General features: G+C 43.4%; 1 protein-coding gene across 1 annotated transcript in view; it reads left to right on the top strand.

The window, feature by feature from the left end:
- The window catches only part of ppp1r32 (protein phosphatase 1, regulatory subunit 32), a 131,304-nt gene that overhangs the window by 54,010 nt on the left and 55,701 nt on the right, over nt 1-21,593 (top strand). The window contains exon 3 of the mRNA XM_028792591.2: nt 7,083-7,230. Within this exon, the coding sequence (XP_028648424.2) occupies nt 7,083-7,230 (148 nt within the window). The remainder of the gene's footprint in view (nt 1-7,082; nt 7,231-21,593) is intronic.

Raw genomic sequence — 21,593 nt, 5'->3', positions numbered from 1 at the left:
TCTATCCTTTTTGTCACTACAATTGTAAGTGAGAACACAACAATAGGCTTAATTGCTATAACTTCTAGCAATATTGGAAATTACGGTTAATAATGTACAACCTTAATTTAAGACTATAAAATGACAACAAAAGTTCAGAAGCAATCTATCTATGACCAAACAGTGAACTTTGTGAGCTGGAATGTCAAAGGTGTCAATTATGAATTAAGGAGGAAGAAAGTATTCTCTCACCTAACAGGTCTAAATGCTAATATAGAATTTTTACAGGAGACTCACTTAATCAGCAAGGATCAGTTTTGGTTCCAAAGTGACTGGACTGACCAAATATTCAACTTCAGCTATACAAAGAAAACTAGAGGTGTGGGAATCTTAATTCATAGGAAAATTTCATTTGTAGTGTCAGATGTAGTATCTAATCCTGAAGGACAATATTTGATGGTGATGGGTAATTTATTTAACTGTAAGTGATTTTGATAAATATCTATGCACACAATGTGGATGATAGAGACTTCATTTAAAACATATTTTCATCCATTCCTAGCTTGAACATTCATAAAATTATAATGGCCAGAGACTTTAACAGTAGAATCCAAGAATCCTACAAAAAAAGTTGTAATGCCGGCCACCCTAAATTCCTTTGCACCTCTTCATCAATGTCTTTGTTTTGCAAATGTGTCAATCTGCAGTGGCAGCAGACAGACTGCTATCCCATCCCCCCTACTGACGCAGCTTAAATTCTCCCAGCTCAAATTTGTTTATCTGGGTGTGAGGTGCCTGGAATTGTATTGGGTAAATAATATATCGTTATTTGGGGTATATACATATCATGTGTGTTCCGTGTCTACAACGAATCATGTAAATGTAGGATGACAGGAAATGAGAGGCAAGAAATATTGAAGACATAACTAAAATAGAAACTTTTTTCATGTTATAGTGATATTTGAAAAAATGCTGATGTGAAGTGTATAATGTGTGAAGACTGAAGTCCAAATTTTAAATCAACACTTTCACAAAATGTATAATAAAACAAGTGCGCTTTTATTCAAGATTATTTATGTAAAAACTGAAGCCCAATTATCAATTGACATAAAGCCGAAACATCTCCTTGGCTGGTGCAGAGGTAAGAACCACTGCCTCATGTTAAAGAGGTTAGCGATTTGAACCCAGGTTCTACCCATTTAGAGTAGTGAGATGGAATTATTATTACTATTATAGCACAACAAATCCAGAAAGTTCACAATGCAGTATGTTAAGATGCTCACCAAAGTTCTAGCTAGAAGGACTGAGAATTGCTTCCTTCTGTAATATCACAAGTCCAAACCGGATTTATTAAAGGTAGACATCTGGCTTCCAATCTTCGACACCTATTTAATGTAATATATTCACCCACGAAGTCTAACACTCCAGAGATCATATTATCTTTGAATGCAGAAAAAGCATTTGATATGGTTGAATGGGAATACCTGTTCACCACTTTGCATAAATTTGGGTTTGGCCCGAACATATGTGCATGGATCAAACTGCTGTATACTTGTCCAGAAGCTTCAGTTTGTATTAACAACATTATTTCAGACTACTTCAAACTAGAACGCGGTAATGCCCCTTGTCACCACTACTATTTGCAATCGCCATTGAGCCATTGGCTGTTTACTTTCGAAATGTACCAGAGATAAAGGGGATTTTCAGAGAAGGACTTTAACAGAAAATATCACTATATGCAGATGATATGGTACTGTATATATTAGACCCACAAAATTCTGTGCCTACAGCCCTAACAGCACTAGTAGAATTACAAGAGATATCTGGACTCAAAATTAATGTGAACAAATGTGTGCTTTTTCCAGTAAATTCTCTAGCAAGCAACATTAGATTGGACACCTTCCCTTTTATCATTTCAGATCAGTTTAAGTACCTAGGGGTAAACATCACAAGTAAATATAAAGCTCTTTTTCAACAAAATTTTGCTGTTTGCATTGAAAAACTTAAACAAGATGTGCATAGATGGTCTACCCTCCATCTTACTTTAGCAGGGAAAATTAACACTATCAAGATGAATATTCTTCCTAAGTTTCTATTTTTATTTCATAACATCCCCATTTACATTAAACAATAATTTTCTAAGAAATATTGATCATTCTTGAAGACTCAGGCAGCATTTCTATATATAAAAACATTTTCAAGTCCCTTCTTTTCGAGGATCCCAGAATACAGTTGAAAAAGGATCTCTTACTCGACATTTCAGAAAAGGAGTGGAAGGCAACCATGCACAGAATTCACTTTAGCTCCATATGCACAAAGCATTCAATTGTCAAATTAAAATCTTTTATCAAGCACATCTATCTATCCATCCATCCAGTTTCCAACCCGCTGAATCCGAACACAGGGTCACGGGGGTCTGCTGGAGCCAATCCCAGCCAACCCGGGGCACAAGGCAGGAACCAATCCCGGGCAGGGTGCCAACCCCCCGCAGGACACACACAAACACACCCACACACCAAGCAAACACTAGGGCCAATTTAGAATTGCCAATCCACCTAACCTGCATGTCTTTGGACTGTGGGAGGAAACCGGAGCACCCGGAGGAAACCCACGCAGACATGGGGAGAACTTGCAAACTCCACGCAGGGAGGACCCAGGAAGCGAACCCAGGTCCCCAGGTCTCCCAATTGCGAGGCAGCAGCGCCACCGTGCCGCCCCTCAAGCACATTTATTTTATTTAAAATTGTTCAAAATGTTTTCAGGGAAAGGTCCAACCTGCGAATGTTACAATCGAGCTCCAGCCTCACTAGGCCACATGTTTTGGGTGTGTACCTGTTACGAACTACTCTAGACCTTTTTGTTAAACTGTAGTCTAATTTGGTGCTGATGACTTAATTCAGTTCTGCCCTAATTACCCACCTATTGAGTTGCCCATTGTTAATAAATCACCTGGGTTGTGGGTGGGATGTAGATTCTAAAAAGCTTCTTTGTGTTTTAGGTTAGTGTGTGTGTGCGTGTGTGTGTGCGTGGAGAAGGACAGAGCAAGATATGAAGAGTTAGGGTTGGATGGCCTGGCTTTGGGTTTTTGTTTCTTATTGCTTATTAAAAAAACATAATTCTTGTAAGCTAGCCATCTATATGATAAATGTGGCTAGTATGTATCTAGCTGTGTAAACTTTGCGTAGCCTGGTAGTTAAGTTAGTGTTGTCCTTCTGCCTTGTTTCTGTTTTGTGTAACTTTCTCCATATTTTATGAGTTTTTTTTCCTTCTTGACAATAAATGGAATCTGTTTTTATTTAGCTAGTTTAGTTTTTTTCTGTGTTTTGTTTCCCTCTCTTTCTCACTTGTGTGTGGCTATTTACAGTGCATTCGGAAAGTATTCACAGCGCATCACTTTTTCCACATTTTGTTATGTTACAGCCTTATTCCAAAATGGATTCAATTCATTTTTTTCCTCAGAATTCTACACACAACACCCCATAATGACAACATGAAAAAAGTTTACTTTAGATTTTTGCAAATTAATTAAAAATAAAAAAAATTGAGAAAGCACATATACATAAGTATTCGCAGCCTTTGCCATGAAGCTCAAAATTGAGCTCAGGTGCATCCTGTTTCCCCTGATCATCCTTGAGATGTTTCTGCAGCTTAATTGGAGTCCACCTGTGGTAAATTCAGTTGATTGGACGTGATTTGGAAAGGCACACATGTGTCTATATAAGGTCCCACAGTTTACAGTTCATGACAGACCACAAACCAAGCATGAGGTCAAAGGAATTGTCTGTAGACCTCCAAGACAGGATTGTCTCGAGGCACAAATCTGGGAAAGGTTACAGAAAAATTTCTGCTGCTTTGAAGGTCCCAATGAGCACAGTGGCCTCCATCATCCATAAGTGGAAGAAGTTCGAAACCACCAGGACTCTTCCTAGAGCTGGCTGGCTATCTAAACTGAGCAATCGGGGGAGAAGGGCTTTAGTCAGGGAGGTGACCAAGAACTCGATGGTCACTCTGTCAGAGCTCCAGAGGTCCTCTATGGAGAGAGAAGAACCTTGCAGAAGGACAACCATCTCTGCAGCAATCCACCAATCAGGCCTGTATGGTAGAGTGGCCAGACTGAAGCCACTCCTTAGTAAAAGGCACATGGCAGCCCACCTGGAGTTTGCCAAAAGGCACCTGAAGGACTCTCAGACCATGAGAAAGAAAATTCTCTGGTCTGATGAAACAAAGATTGAACTCTTTGGTGTGAATGCCAGGCGTCACGTTTGGAGGAAACCTGGCACCATCCCTACAGTGAAGCATGGTGGTGGCAGCATCATTCTGTGGGGATGTTTTTCAGCGGCAGGAACTGGGAGACTAGTCAGGATAAAGGGAAAGATGACTGCAGCAATGTACAGAGACATCCTGGATGAAAACCTGCTCCCGAGCACTCTTGACCTCAGACTAGGGCGACAGTTCATCTTTTAGCAGGACAACGACCCTAAGCACACAGCCAAGATATCAAAGGAGTGGCTTCAGGACAACTCTGTGAATGTCCTTGAGTGGCGCAGCCAGAGCTTAGAATTGAATCCGATTGAACATCTCTGGAGAGATCTTAAAATGGCTGTGCACCGACGCTTCCCATCCAACCTGATGGAGCTTGAGAGGTGCTGCAAAGAGGAATGGGTGAAACTGGCCAAGGATAGGTGTGCCAAGCTTGTGGCATCATATTCAACAAGACTTGAGGCTGTAATTGCTGCCAAAGGTGCATCGACAAAGTATTGAGCAAAGGCTGTGAATACTTATGTACATGTGATTTCTCAGTTTTTTTATTTTTAATAAATTTGCAAAAACCTCAAGTAAACTTTTTTCACATTGTCATTATGGGGTGTTGTGTGCAGAATTCTGAGGAAAAAAATGAATTTAATCCATTTTGGAATAAGGCTCTAACATAACAAAAGGTGGAAAAAGTGATGCGCTCTGAATACTGTCTGGATGCACTGTACATAAACAACCTTCAGACCTAGATGTTTTTCTTGTCCAGGTGACAGATGAAGGACAGATGTTATGGCATCTTTGGTGAACACGTTGGAATGATAGGTGAACTGCAAGGGGGATGAAGTGCTTCTCCAACATTACACAGCACAGCCTTCCATGTGGGCACATTGTTTAGAGCATCAAACCGTGCATAGAATTTGTTCATCACTACTAGAAGGAGGCTTCACTGACACAGACCTGTGATGTGCATCTATACTGATAGATGGTCTGAATGCCTTGACACAGGTACCACTCTGGAGTCTTGGAAGTGGTTGTGTATTCCCTGTGCATATGCTTGCTTCACTGCTGTAACACCTCAAGACAGGTTGGCCCCTGCTATCCTTAGACCTGCCTTATCTCCTCTCCTATAAACAGCATTGCAATTTCTCAGCAGCATGTGAAGTTCTGAAAGAAAGAATTCAGGGTTTATGGTTAGCTCTAATGGTGATGGACCTGAGGATAGTCACATTATCTATACACTTACTGATTGTATCCTATGACATATGATGCATACTCCACTATATTTATGTTATCACTGTAGGTGGTAGCATCCTTGAACAGGCACCAGTATGTAGAGCTGAGACAGCTCCATCTGGCCACATTCTGATCTGTTTTTCTACAGGCTTGGTGCATTTAACTTGACATCTATATGAAGGCAGTAGCAAGACAGAGATGTGATCATGAGGGTACAGTGTATGCTTCATAAACATTTGTGTACACAAGGTCACATGTATTTTCATTCCTTGTCAGGAAGTGTACATGTTGGTAAAATTGAGGAAGTATAGATTTCAGCTTTATGTGGTTAAAGACCGCAGCAACAATGAAAAGTCAGTTTGGATGTGCTGTTTGAAGCATGTTGATGACTTTGTAAATGCTTCACTGCACTTCCGTCAAGTTGCTGTCTAGAGTTTTGTAAACAAACACAATAATAAATGTAGTAAACTCCTGCGGCAGATAGTACAGACAGCATCTGAGAGCTAAAAGCTCCAATGACATTGACCAAAAACTGTTGGTAATGACGGAGTTTGTGCAACATCACTTGGTAGTGTACACATGCAGCCCTCCACCACAGACTTTACTGAACAAAGCAGTGTTCCTGTCTACACAAAAGGCATTTAACCAAGTTTCTGTAAAAATGTAGATGTGCCAGTCCCACATCACACGCGTTGTAGGGCGCTGAATCTGGGTGTAGCCAAGCTTGTGTAACTGTGTGGACGCTTGGTGGCACTCTTGCTTACCTTTTCCCCAACAGACAAACACACTGGACACAAGTTAAAAGCACTAAGAAGTAATTTAATTTCTTCTTTTTTGGATGCAGTGCCTCCAAAGCACCCCAGCCACGTTAAACACAAATTCTCAAGACTTAAATACAATACTCTCCTCCACCTCCAGGCAAGCTCCGTCACTCTCCCTCCCAACTCCGGCTTGCTTGCTGCGTCTTCACCACCCCTTTATATAGTCCTTGAGCTGGAAAAGCCTCCATTCTTCCTTCCACATGACTTTCCAGCACTACCGGGCCAAATGGAGAGCTTGAGTTTTCTTCAGCCCGGAAGTACTGTGGGGCTTCCGTCCCTGTGACTTGGGAGTACTTCTGGGCTATATGGGAAGCAAAGATACCCTGTCTCCTTGCGATACCCAGCAGGGAGATGAAGCCGAACTTCATATCCCGTGGTGCCCTGTGGGAATTCGGGGCAACACTATGCTGCAGGGAAATTGCCATCTAGCGTCTTGGGGGAGGCAGCGTCCCAAAGTAGCTGCATTCCCCCATCCTTCCACTCTTTGGGCGTGCCAGCCTGGTTGAGCTGCCGGCCATCCATCACACTTGTTATACAGCAAAAAATCCATTTAGTCACAAGGAGACTGTGCAAAGTTCTCCAAGATAGTGTTCAGGTCAAAATGTGATAAAGACTGCATAATCTTTACACTTTCATATTTTTTTTAGAGTTTATGTACTTATGTATTTTTTTTTTCATCTCTGGTCATCATCATCATAAGCCTGACCTATTCTATGTAGTGAGAAAATATTACAGGCTATGGCAGCCATGTTGCATTACCTATTTTTGATCTGACTTCTTTGGTCCCTTACACAGGCTCTGCCTGGCAGATGTTTTCTCTTCAATGACCCATAGTCACTTCCTCCCGCTACAGAACTTCAATGGAACTGAAACTCTGCCTCAGCATGGCCATGCTCAAAGTAGCGGCTTCACCCAGTTGTCAGGATTGACAGTTCCCAGACAGGTAAGCAAAAAGTTGATGTATCGTAATGCCATCCTTCTCCACAGCAATTACAATTCATAGTGTCACACTGCTGGAGTATTTACTAAAGAACAAGCCTGCATGAAATAAAATTTTTTTAATGGGAATGGTGATTGTGAAGATTAGACTCATAGGATATAATACATCAAATTGTTGGCACTTGTGCTACACACATACTCCATGTGTTGCAAATGCTATATGTATATGCCTGAAGGAGATTAAATACCGTGCAGCATTTGAAGCAGCTTTTCATATGAAATAAAAATAATCACTGAGAAGCACTATAAGGTAAGATGAACATGGCCATTTGTTCCCCATACACTTACCACAGTATTTTTTAAAAGGAGCTCTTTGAATTCAGTTGCATTTAAATGTAATGCTCCAAATATGTTATTATTCTCAGGTTTTCCATGATTTTGTTCACTATATACTGTGACGTTGCGGGTTCCGCTCCATGCTCCCATCTTGCTTCTGGGAGCCCTTGAACCTAACACCATCGGTAATGTCATCGATGAGCTAGGCAGTGAGGCACAACAAAGCAAGGGGATGGTGCAAAAAGCCATCCTCCTTTCCGGTCACTCCCGCTCTTCACAAAATGCTCAGTGGGAGCGACCACAATTGACTGCTCCTCGGGTGCCGGCCAAACACCTAGGCTCACTGCTCAGCTGCCTGCGATCGCTCATTCTCGCTCTCTTGCACAGGCTTTCCTCTACCTGCTTCCAGCCTTCTTCTCTCTTAACCTCCCGTTCTCTCTCCTCTCTTTTCTCTGTCCTTTTTTCTCCCCCCATATCCACCTTGCACTTCTATTTATTACAGGGATGTAGACCAGATGTGGCAATTAGCAGCTCCTGGTATCAATTACGGATGCAGACGACTCCTCACGCTCTGGCCACACATACCACGCCCACTTCTCTAAGCCGCGAGTGCGGCAATTATTTATTCAAAAAGTGGCCTTTTTGACGTGAGCTGTGGACCCGCTACACCACATTCCACCCCCATAAGCCCCATTTGCACGGGAAGGCTCCATGACACTGCCAACCCTGTGCAACTGGCGGCCCAGGTCCACAGCTCGGCCACACTACCACTGCACTAAAATAATAAATAAAAGCACTAAAAACAACCCCACACTAAAACCAACCCAAGCCCCCCTTGTAAAAACAGGACATCAAAAGTATAAGAACTTTTAAAATGACAATAAAAACAAACAATAAAGACATGTCCATTAAAAAGCTCTGTCCTTTAAAATGTCCTCCTCCGGCTTGGGTCCTTGGGTTTTTTAAAAAAATCTGGCACCAATCCCGCTTGCTGTACTGTCTCCAGTTCTTCTGTCCCCACTGCCAGCTCATCCCACCGCTGCCACCAAATGTGACGATGTGTGTTCTGCTCAGTGCTCCCATCTTGATTAAGGGAGCCCTTGAATCCGACATCATCGGTAATGTCACCGATGAGCTAGGCAGTGAGGCACAACAAAGCAAGGGGATGGTACAAAAAGTGCAAAAGTGCTTTTATTTAAAATAAACAAAACAGTGTCCAAATAAATAGTGCAGTGCTCCACAATTCCAATAAATAATCCATAAAAACAAGTAAAAGGGTGGAGGTTAAAAACACACTAGCAAAAGTCTTTTAAAAACAACGAGGTTAAAACAATGGCTAGAAGCTGTTCTTTTAAAAATCAAGCCTGGTGTCTTTCTATTGGTGACTCCCCTGCTTCTCCAGTCCAGGCTATGCACCAGGGGAGACACCCTACCTGCAGCTGACCTTCATTGTACCTTCTTCTGCTGGTCTGTTCGCCTCACCGATCTCTGGCTCCGGTAGGCTTAACCAGACCGTGACTTGGGACGTGAAAGCCCCAGTGTAAGCGCCCTGGTCACTGGGGAGCCCAAGTCCCGACTCCCGCTGCTGTCTTGGCCTTACGCGGCGAGCCACCCTCCTTCCGGTCACTCCCGCTCTTCACGAAATGTTCAGCGAGAGCGACCACAATCCTCGGCTCCTCGGATGCCGGCCAAACACCCAGGCTCACTGCTCAGCTGCCTGCGAGCCTGCGCTCGCTCTCTCTCTCTCTCTTGCACTGGCTTTCCTCTACTTGCTTCTAGCCTTCTTCTCTCTTAACCTCCCATTCTCTCTCCTCTCTTTTCTCCTTCTTTTTTTCTCCCCCCTAGCGCCTCTATTTATTACGGGGATGTGGATCAGATGTGGCAATTAGCAGCTCCCAGAATCAATTACGGATTTGGACAACTTCTCACCTGTGCACTTAAGTGAGGACCGTCTGCCTCACGCTTCAACTGGGAGCCGCTCTGGCCACACATACCACGCCCCTTCTCTAAGCCACAAGTGCAGCAATTATTTATTTAAAAAGTGGCCTTTTTGACGTGAGCTGTGGACCCACTTCAACACATATACAGACTACCACCTATTCCAACTTAAGTCTTGGCTTTCTTTTATTTGTATGACCTTTACTTAGATTCACCTTACCATATGCCTTAGTTGGTATTTATCTTTTAGTGAGTGTATGGATGTCAAAATCCTGATGGTCACATAGTACATTGTACTCAATAAAAGGTTTCTTCCTTATAGCATAGGCAAAAAGGTAAATATTTAGTGGTAACAACAAACTGAAGCATTCTTCACCTTATATGTTTGAGGAGTTGAGCTCCAAACAAAGTCAGGCCCTCCTTACAAATGAACATTTTAACTGAAATGTCTTTGGTACTTGCTATGGCACTTTGAGACACAGAAGTGAGCATCTTTATTCTGACAAAAAAAGTCCTTTTTGGCTGCGCACACTGTTGTCAGTCATACCTTCCCACTGAGCTTGTGTGTGCTGTAAGGATTAGCATTGCTGAGACTGCCATTGGGGAGTTCAATATTTGGTGGCTCCAGTGCAATAATGCTGTCCTCTGATGCCACATGACAGGCACAGGTACAAGGCAAATAGTAAATAGAACCATTATTTAGTTTTTACTTTCTTTTTGCAGCTGCTTTTAGCAATTCATATTGTAAATCGGGCAGCACGGTGGCGCAGTGGTAGCACTGCTGCCTCGCAGTTAGGAGATCCGGGTTCACTTCCCGGGTCCTCCCTGCGTGGAGTTTGCATATTCTCTCCGTATCTGCGTCGGTTTCCTCCTACAGTCCAAAGACATGCAGGTTAGGTACATTGGTGATTCTAAATTGTCCCTAGCGTGTGGCGCCCTGCCCGGGGTTTGTTTCCTGCCTTGTGCCCTGTGTTGGCTGGGATTCGCTCCAGCAGACCCCCGTGACCCTGTAGTTAGGATATAGTGGGTTGGATGATGGATGGATATTGTAAATCATTTTGAGTTACTTTCATGTATGAAAATGTGTTATATAAATAAATGTTGTCATAGTAGTTGTTACTTTATCTTTGGTCTTATCTTCTGACAGCATTTTTTGCTTATCTGATGACACAGAATTAGTCTCTGACAAATATGTTAGTGGCTGGTCCAAGGCTAACAATATGTTTTGGCTAGAACTAATTGGTGGGCTAACTGATGTAGCTAATAAACCATCCTCTCCTAGGACAGATTACAATAAAGTTAAAATTTCATTGTGTTTTGTTTATTTCTTTTTAATTAGTGCCAGCTCTCTTAGCTCTGTTGCTCTTTTAATTTTTTGTGTTTCCCGCTTTGATATCTCCTGAATTCTGTTATTTTGACAAATATTGTACTTCTATTCTATCTTAAGAAGTAAACAAAATTGCATGTGTTACTTTAATTGACGATCAGTGGCCAAGGATTTATGACATAGGTATCCTGAAAGGGACATAAATGACAGACAAAGATGCTTGGGGAAATGAAAACAATGTTATTATCATCAGGTGCAGACAAGGATCAGAACTGAGTGGTTGTTATATAAAAATGTCAACACCCAGTATGGAAATCACAATTGGAAGTTGAAATACACATGTAAAGTCTTAATGCTCCAAATAGATATTGAAAAAGTGAATCCATGAAAAACAGGTCTCTATTTCAAACAATCCAAAATCTTAGAGAACACACATTTAGCACACTACCGGTTTAAATAGTGATGCAGGGTTGACGCCATACACACAACTTGCTATTCTGTGACAATTGGATATTAACAGGAGCACATTCCCAAATACAACATGGATGCCACAATAAAGAAACCCCCAAATTAGTAGCAAAGATGATAAAAATAATAATTTGGAAAGTGAACAGTAGTGTATGAACTTTAGAAAATTAAATGAATCTTGATTAGAACAGGCCAATCAGCCCAAAAAGGCTTGACAGTCCTATCTACTTAATTCTTCCAAAATAACATCTAGTCTAGTTTTGAAAGTCCCTCAAGTCCTATTGTCTATCACACTACTTGATCACTTATTCTATGTGTCTATGGTTCTCTTTGTAAAGAAAAATTTCCTAATGTTTGTATGAAATGTACCCTTAACAAGTTTCCAACTGTGTCCCTGTGTTCTTGATGAACTCATTTTAAAGTAATAGTCACGATCCACTGTAATAATTTGCATCATTATTTTAAATACATCAATCACATCTCCTCTTAATCTTCTTTTACTTAAACTGAAAAGGTTCAGTTCTTTAAAATTTTCCTCATAATTCACCCATTGTATTACTGGAATCAAACTAGTCCCTCTTCTCTGGACTTTTTCCAGCAGTGCTATGTCCTTTTTGTAGCCTGGAGACCAAAAACTGTACATAGTACTCCAGGGGCCTCATGTATAAACGGTGCGTACGCACAGAAATGTTGCGTACGAACCTTTCCACGCTCAAATCGCGATGTATAAAACCTAAACTTGGCGTAAAGCCACGCACATTTCCACGGTAACTCATTCCTTGGCGTACGCAATTTATCCGCCCGGTTTTGCAGATTGGCGGCCCCCAGCGTCAAAGCAGTGCTACTGTTCCTGTGTGATCACCCTTTCATTCTTAAATCCACATTCCTGGCGCGGCTTTATAAATACACTGAAATTAACTGCATATTGTTTATTAGTGTAATGCATCTGATTGTAATTAACCTGTAGCAATATAATGGTCCAGGGAATAGTCATAGTATTCCAAATACCATAACTGCTTTAGCGTTGTAACTCTCACTGCATGTTCTTTCAGCTGATCCCGTTAAGGGTTGCCACAGCAGATAATTTTTTTCCATATTACTCTCACTGCACCACTCGAAGTATTTATAATCACTGTATCTGAGTGGGAAATCACAGCAGCAGCTGATTGGAAAGAGAATTATCGGTACACAGCATGAAGCAGATGCTGCCTGAGCCACAGCAAACGCTTTAGTCCCTGTACGGACTTCGCGGTTTAGAAACAGTTTCATCCCAAGAACTCTAAACACACTAAATCAGTCCATCAAGTGCTCCTTGTATAAATATTTGGACTTATAAGTACAATTACCCCACTGTAAACTTGCACTACAGTTATATTATTGCACAACCTGCGCCACTTTATAAAGCGCGTATTTACATGTGATGACGGTATTCATTTCTAAGACGAAATGCAGCAAAACATGTTGATTATATTATACAGATAAAACTTTAACTTCATTTAAATAATCTGTATTGTTTATAATTAAACATGTGAGGACACGGTGCCTTGCGCTAGCTAGTTCAGTAATTGTTCCTGCCTTGCGCTGTATTCTTGCTGGTGCTGACGCGACACTGGAAAGATAGACGGATATAATAATTAAACACGTACTACTAAGATATTTCAATGTTCCTTAAAAGTTTTGAAGAATCGAAGTTCTAAGCTTACAGATGGCTTCACGTCTATTACATAGCTTATTGTGTGGCGACTGAGTTTTTGGAGAAAGAAAAGTAAGGACAGGAATTGGAGGTTAGTACGTTTGAAAGAGACAGTACTGCTGTGATAAATTATTTAATTGAAGGTTGCGCATGGCGCAGCAAGCCTCTTGCGTGAGACATGAACAAGCACTGCGCCACCGTGTTCCCATGTTTAATAACATGCTTTCATTCCTATCATCATGAAAAAGATATCACATATACATCTCAGTATTTTAATTATTCAGAGAGCTGTAATATCAAGAATGTAATGGAGTATGTGTCCCGTCGGAGAAAGAGAAAGCCCGTTTAAAAAGCAGGTAGTGATTCATACACACAGAGCACATATAAGATCAAATACAGAACAAAGCATTTAACATGCCACTTTAGTTACAATAGGATTTGAGAAACTAGTAAATTAAACGATTTTAAGATGAAGTTTATGATGTTCTACTTTAATGGCAAAATAAACTACGTGATTAAAGTGGAAATTTCGAGATTAAAGTTGACATTTCGTGCTTTTTTCCCCACTGTGTGCCTTTTTTTTGTCTGTACCCTAATAAGCTTTCATATGACACTCAGACGGTGGGCTACGACTCGCTTTTTCACGGCGACTTTGATATGTGATTTCTTTTTTATTTCGGGCACTGTGCGACTTTGTGAAGTTGAGCCTTCGAGTTTCTCCGACACTCTGTCACTCGATCAGCTTCCTTTTGTTGATTATACCACTGTTTAAACCAACAAATAGTACGTTTTTCCTTTGCCTCCACTTGGTATTCGCTGAAATTCTTATATTTTCTCCCGTGCTTTTCCCATTGTCTTTTCACAGAAGGCTATTTATATTGATTTGCATATTCAAAGAGGCGTAATTCTGGGAGGAGTTGGGGCGGGACAGAAGGCGCGTGCACGTGCGTTACTTTTCACGCAAATCGGGATTTATGTAGTAGAAGAACGTGAAAGTATGCGTGCGCACAGATTCCTGCATCTGGATTTTTCTGTGCGTACGCACAATCCCGCTTTTGTGCTTACGCCATGTTATAGTGTGAGTTCTACGCACGGCGTTATACATGAGGCCCCAGGTGAGGTCTAACCAGTGCGTTATAAAGCTTAAGCATAACATCCTTGGACTTGTAATCTAAGCATCATGCAAAATAATCTAACATTCTATTAGCCTTCTCAATTCCTTCTGAGTACTGTCTGGCACTTGTTAGTGTTGAGTCTATAGTGACTCCTGAATTCTTCTCATAAGGTGTACTTTTGATTTTCAGATCTCCCATAGTGTATTCAAACCTAACATTTTTACTTCTTATGTGCAATACTTAACATTTACTTGCATTAAATTTCATCTTTCACAAATCTTCCCAGGACCGTATGCTGTCCAAGTCCCTTCAGCAGATTCTAGATTATCTGCCAATACAGCTAGGTTGGTATAATCTGCAAACTTAACCAGCTTGTTACTTATGTTCCTATTCAAATCATTTATATAAAATAAAATTAGCAGCAGCCATAACACTGATCCCTGTGGGAAATCACTATTAACTTCACCCAATTCTGATCTTGTTCCTCATACCATAATCCTCTGCTTCCTGTGTCTGAGCCAGTTTTGCTCCCACTACGCCCTGAACTCCCACTTCTTTTAGTATGATGCTCAACCTCTCATGTGGCACCTTATCAAATGCTTTCTGAAAGTCAGGATTCCAGCATGTTGGTGAAACATGACCTCCCTCTTGTGAACCCATGCTGACTGTTCAGTAAAACTCCTGTTTTTGCCATGTGTTTCTCAATGTTTTCCTTCATAATTCCTTCCATTAATTTACCTGTGATGCAAGTTAAGATTACTGGCCTATAGCTGCTTGGATCTGCCCGATCACCCTTTTTATGTAATTGGATAATATTTGCCATTTTCCAGTTCTTCAGAATTTTCCCAGTTTGCTTCCTAAAAGTTTGTATTTATGTATTCACTAACCTCCTTAAGAACTTGAGGAAGAATATTATCTGGTCCTGGTTATTTGTTTGATTTCAGCCTTTTTATACTAAGCCAGGGTTGGGCAATGTCGGTCCTGGAGAGCCGCAGTGGCTACAGGTTTTTCATTCTGTGGTCGAAATTTAACATCTTATTAAAGAAAGAAGCATCCTCTAATAGGACAATTCAGTAATCAGGCAGGAGAAAAGCTGTTCATTGTATCTTTAAATTACTCCCCGGAAAAATACCTTGGATGGAGCATTCATGAAAAGCAGTCCGTTACAGCATGGTCAAAATGATCAGAATGGTCAGAGAAACAAAGGCTAGAGGTTCATTTTATAAATGTTGAATTTACATACAGTGTAAATCAATGCATACATTTTACTCTGGTTGGTTCGTTGGTTTACACCCAAATATTTATATCGAATAAAAGTCTATTATATTATATTCTGGTTCATCTTATACCTTTTGAGATGAGACACCACCTTTGAAATTTCTGTGCATATAACTGTCCATTCTAGTTTATAGGACATCTCCTGATTTCTTAGTCATCTCTTAGTCATCCTTCAGTACATTTTGTATATTACATCAACCTTTCTTCTGGTACATTATTTATTTGACCATCTCAGTATTTTTCCTAAACCAAATCTTATATTTCAGTGTATATTTTATTGTTCACTTGACCTTTATTTGGTTCCCCACATGTATTAACCCTTTATGCTATTTCTTTAAGATGAATTCTATGTTACCCTAAAATTATTTTTTACACATTCCCCCCTTTGAGACTACATAAAGTCTCACTAAAACTGTAAGGAATAATTTCCTATTATAACCCTATTCCTAATCTGTATAACACATATGTATACTGAATATGTCCCCCCTTAGAGGCTAAAAGTAAGTAAAAGATTCCTGGCTAGCTGCATTTGGGAAATAACAGAAGTCAGCGCAAATTATTACTACCTAAAGATAAATCACATAAATCAATAACTAATAAAATCAATAATAGTGAACATAGAAAATCAAGTCAAATAACAATATGTATCAAAGTTATTTTTCTTCAGAGTATACTGGCTTTACATGTTTTCCCCTATAAATCTCAGATTTGTGTCCCATAACCTCATAACTACCATTTAGAATGATAAAAACATTGCCAACAACTGTTTCATTGCCTTCTTATCCAACAAACATGAGCTATCTTGGTTCACAGAAGTGTACCCAGTCCTATTTTTCATCAATGTGTAACGGCCGACCCCTTTTACCCAGCCGGCAGCTACACTCCCAAGACCTGTGGCTTGGATAATTGACTGAGAAATAATCTTATTATCAAGCCGTACTTCTTACCAATTAAACTTTTCCCCCACAATCGACGGTGAAAAATATAAGCACACAAAAACAGGATGTAAAATTTAAACGGATTAAATGTATTAAGTGAAATGACATGCAAAAAACAGAAATATAAATATCCCTCCACCCCAGCAATAACAAGACACCACCAAATATATATATATATATATACACATACAACAAAAACCCTCCCTTGTCCCTGTAACAAATAAACACACAACACGAATAACAACAATGAATGATAAACTGAAAATGAATGAGAACGTGAGTCCGGTAATAAAGAAACTGTCCTGAAAGGGGATGACTGAATTAGTGAAATTGCGATGTTTGATTCTCCCCGGAAAAAATGGAACAGCCTCACCGTGAATCCTCGTGTGTGTGGTGGATGATTAAGTCCTACCCCGGGATCTCTCGTGGTGAGGTCCTTGAAATAAATCCGGCTGATGGAAAAACAAACTGGATGGATATGCGCGATGTGGACAATAACTGGAACAGTTGGCTCGTGGTCGTGAATGAAAAATCTCCTTCTCTCCTCTCTCTTCCTTCTCCTCCTGCTGGCTTAAATAGTCCTGTGACGGCTGTGATTGATTGATTGTAAACCGGTGTTTTCCAGGTTTGCGGCTGTGGTCTCCTTCCATCATCCGTCCCCCTTTTTCGGGGACGGCATTAACTGATGCACATAAACAGTAAACGGGACAATAAAACGAGACGCACTCAGTACTGACATTTAAACACTATGTGGCCCCCGCTACGTCCCCCCCCCCCCAACCTTGGACAAGGGAGGGCCGAAGTACGGCTTGAGATTGGCCACATGGATTGTGTCTATCTTGGAGTCAGTGCCGATACCCCTTTGAAACTGGAAGTTGACTGGACCTGTTTGAGATATGATTTTGGCTGGACCTAACCATTTAGGCGCTAGCTTGGCAGAGAACCTTTTGCTGGCATCCGAGAGATGGTGAGCTCTAATCCAGACCAAATCACCTGGCTGAAAGTGCGCTTCCTTACGCCGGGCATTATATAACATGGCATGTCTGGATGTCGAACTCACCAACCTCTGTCGGATTCTCCGCCATAATTCCTCCATTTTAAATAAATTATTGTAGCTGGTGGTTTCTGGACTAGGGGCTCTGGGAAGGAGTCGGTCAAGCGGGCCCTTTAGCTGTCTGCCCAGCGCAACCAAAGCAGGCGTCTCACCTGTGGCTTCATGCACAGCGGTGTTCAGGGCAAACCGGAGCTCGGGGAGCCATTTATCCCAATCCTGATGGCGTTCACCCACATAGGAGGCGATCATGTTCTTCAGGGTCCGGTTCACTCGCTCTGTCATGTTAGCCTGGGGATGGTAAGCTGTTGTCAGGTTTTTCTTCACTCCCCAGGCTGTATAAAGTTCATCTAATAGAGAGCTCGTGAACTGCGGACCCCGGTCTGAGACGATGTTCTTCGGCACCCCCCCAGCGGGTGAAGATTTCGTTCTTCAGGGTGGAGCAGATCTTGTTAGTTTTGGCATCCGTTAAGGCAAACAGCTCCACCCACTTTGAAAAATAATCAATCACCACCATCAGGACGGTCTTCCTCGAGCTGGTAACAGGAAATGGCCCCATCAGGTCGACTCCCAAAGTCTCCCCCGGTCCATCCGCGATTGTCGATTGTAGAAATCCTGCCGGTTTACCAGGTGGGTTTTTGAGCTGCTGGCAGGTGATGCACTTCTTCACGTGGTGGCAAACGTCTTTCCGGACAGACGGCCACCACGCAACCCCCAGGATCTTTAATAAAGTTTTTTGTCCTTCCAAGGTGACCTCCTAAAGGACTGTCATGATAGTAAGTTAGGAAGTCTGGGATGAGCTCTTCCGGGACCACTAGTTGGTGTTGCAGACCCCCAAGGGAGGATGGAGTGGTCCTGTACAGAACCCCCTGGAGGTCCACGAAGTGTACCCGGTCGGTACGCTGCTGTTCCAGTCCCTCCCTGATGCTCTGGCAGAATGGACTGGTGGCTTGTGCTTGAGCCAGGTCTTCCAGGCTTCTTGGCAGAGGGAGGATCATCTTCTTTGCCTCTGCCATACACACCATCCCCGGTGGCTCTGACACCCTGGACAGAGCATCAGGCACAATATTGCCACAGCCCTTCCGATAGGTCACCTTGAAAGTGAAGTTCTGGAGGCGGAGTACCCACCTGGTTAGACGGGAGGAGGTCTTCGGGTGATTAAATACCCAGGTCAGAGCGTGATGGTCGGGTGTACACTTCAAATTCAACCCCCTCCAGATAGTGTCTCCATTTTTCCACAGCCCACACGACAGCCAAACACTCTTTTTCAGCTGTTGAATAATTGAGCTCAGCGCCGTGCAAGGCTCGAGAGGCGTAAGCGATGACGTGTTCAGCCTGGTGGATTTTCTGAGTGAGCACGGCGCCAAGCCCCAGGTTGCTGGCATCTGTTTGTACCTGGAAAGTGAGCTGCGGATCTGGCTGGGCCAGAACGGGCGGCTCTTGAAGGTGGCTCTTTAGTTGCTCGACCGCGTCCTGGCACTCTGTTGTCCACTCCCACCGGACATCTTTTTTTCTTAGGTTGTTCAAGGGAGCCGCTATATCAGCCATCCGGGGAATGAACTTGTGATACCACCCCACTAACCCAAGGAAACGTTGCAAAGATTTCAAATCCGTGGGCGTGGGGTAGTCTCGGATGGCTAAGGTCTTCTTGGGGTCTACAGCGACCCCCTCAGATGAAAGAATGTGCCCGAGGAAGCGTATGTGGGGTTGAATGAAGGTACACTTCTTCGTGTTCAGCGTAAGGTGCGCTTGATGTAATCGTTGGAAGATGGTGTCCAGGTCCTGGAGATGTTGTTTAATAGAAGGGGAGTAAATAATGACGTCGTCGATGTATACAAAGCAGATCTTGCCTATCAACCCCCTCAGAACTTGCTCCATGAGCCGCTGGAAGGTGGCCCCAGCATTTTTAAGCCCAAAAGGCATGACTTAGAACTGGAACAAGCCTTCGGGGGTGATGACTGCCGTCTTCCTCTTACTCCCCCTCGTCCATCGGCACCTGCCAATAGCCACTGCGGAGGTCTAGTGTGCTGAAAACTGCAGCTCCATGCAGTGACTCCAGAATCTCATGAACCAGGGGCATGGGATATGCGTCCAGGCTCGTCTTCCCGTTAACCCCCCTGTAGTCCACGCAGAAACGATAGGTGTCATCCGTCTTCTTCACGAGGACCACAGGGGACGCCCAGGAGGAGGAAGATGGTTCAATTATTCTCTCGGCGAGCATTCGATCCAGATGTTCTTTAATTAGGCCCTTTTTTAGTGGAGAAACACGATAAGCTCGGTGCCTTCTTGGAACTTCGGACAAGGTGTGGATCACGTGGGTAACTCCACGGGCGACTCCTAATTTCTCAGTCCACACCTCGGCCCACTTCTTCAGCACCGGCCTCACCTCTTCGGGCTGTTCCTCCACAGGGGCTGCCGCCGAGGTGCTTACGTCACTCCTCACTGCCGCGTAGAAGCCAATGAATTCGGAGCCCAGATCTTCTTTTGATTTATAAATGAAGTCGCATACCCCTTCCCCTGGCACCGTATACCCCCTGGGACTGAGATGGATGGTCATCCTCATGGTGGTTAAAGAGTCCAGCCCAAGGAGTAACGGGACGGACAGGTGCCGGTCATCCAGGACATACGTATCCATTTCCCAGGTGGTGGAGAGTACACTGTACCTCAAGGGGACTTTGCCCAGGGCTCTGTGTTCACTCCCATCTGCCAATACAAATCGGACAGACGGGGCAGATGTTAAGTTCTCTGTCGGTCGGCTAATCTTCTTCCACATGCTTGAGTGGATTAAGGTGTGATGGCTCCCTGTATCCACCACCGCATCCACCTGCCACCCCCCGCAGCTTCACTGGGACGATCAGGAGGGACGTACTCGCTTGCATGATGGCGAGATCGGCTTCCGACCGGCAAGGTTTGGCTCGCTAGGGTTTTAGGGGCTGGGTTTCTCGTGTACTGGCTTGTACCTTGTTCCAGTACGTTTGAGTTTCCCCAGTCCCGTTCCACTTGTGAGCCCACCTTCACCAGGTCTTCCACCGACCCCACAACCCCCCTGAGACCCCCAGCTAACCGCGGGTTACAGGCATTAAGGATGCGGCGGACCACCTCTTCTTCAGACATTGCCGGCCACCACTTCAAACACAAAGCCCGATATTCATAGGCGAAGTCCCGGATGGATTGTGAAGGTAGTTGCACCATGGATCGCAGCTTGTCCTCCAGTTCAGATTCATAGTCTTCCGGAAGAAAAGCCGCGAGGAAAGATCGACGAAAGGATCCCCAGTCTTTAATGTTCTTCTTGGCCGTCAGCCACCAGCTCCGCACCGGCCCCGAGAGGGATGCCCCTATCACCCCCATAAGCTCTTCTGGGGTTAAAGGGTTAACAGCCAGGTACGCCTCTCCTTCCACAAAGTTGAGGACATCATCGATGTTATAAGGGGCCCCCAACTTGGGAAAGGAAAGGCGCACCCCAGGAACAGAGGGCCGATTGATGTATTCACCACCCCCCCACGAGACCCGTACGGCGTTGAATGACAGGGTGACTGACGTAACGTCTGGAGACTCCTTCGGACCTCCCCCTGAAGAGTTTCTTGCCAGCGTTGATCCCGCCTCTGGAGGCACAACACGATTTCCCGCCCCAGGAGTTGAACTTGCTCATTGAGGTATTCTTTTATTTCCTCCTGGGAGCTGCTGATGCGAGCCCGCAAGGCATCTTCGCGCTCGAGTGCACTTTCAGCAACCTCGCGGACTTTCTCATCAAGCCGGGTTAGTTGTTGCGCCAGATCTTCCCACGGAGGCGAGACATCCTCAAGGCATTCCTCCTCAGGTCCATGGTGATCTTCGAGGTACAGCGACTGCAACGAATCCACCACCTCCTGCACCGCTGAACACGCTCTGACCGTGACGTGCCGCGCCCCGGCTACTCCATTATCACACCGCGGCGAAGCAATGGTGTCGTCCTGCTCGGCACGCACTATAGACATATTAATTGGGGAAAATGTTTAAAGGCAGACAGCGATAGATATTTATTAAGATTTCCTCAGAGAGGGGACCACTTTATGTAACGGCCGACCCCTTTTACACAGCCAGCAGCTACACTCCCAAGACCTGTGGCTTGGATAATTGACTGAGAAATAATCTTATTATCAAGCCGTACTTCTTACCAATTAAACTTTTCCCCCACAATCGACGGTGAAAAATATAAGCACACAAAAACAGGATGTAAAATTTAA

The sequence above is a fragment of the Erpetoichthys calabaricus genome, chromosome 2, assembly GCF_900747795.2.
Source record: "Erpetoichthys calabaricus chromosome 2, fErpCal1.3, whole genome shotgun sequence".
NCBI lineage: Eukaryota > Metazoa > Chordata > Cladistia > Polypteriformes > Polypteridae > Erpetoichthys > Erpetoichthys calabaricus.
Note: the sequence above shows the minus strand (reverse complement) of the source record. Positions and strands in the feature narration are given on the sequence as shown.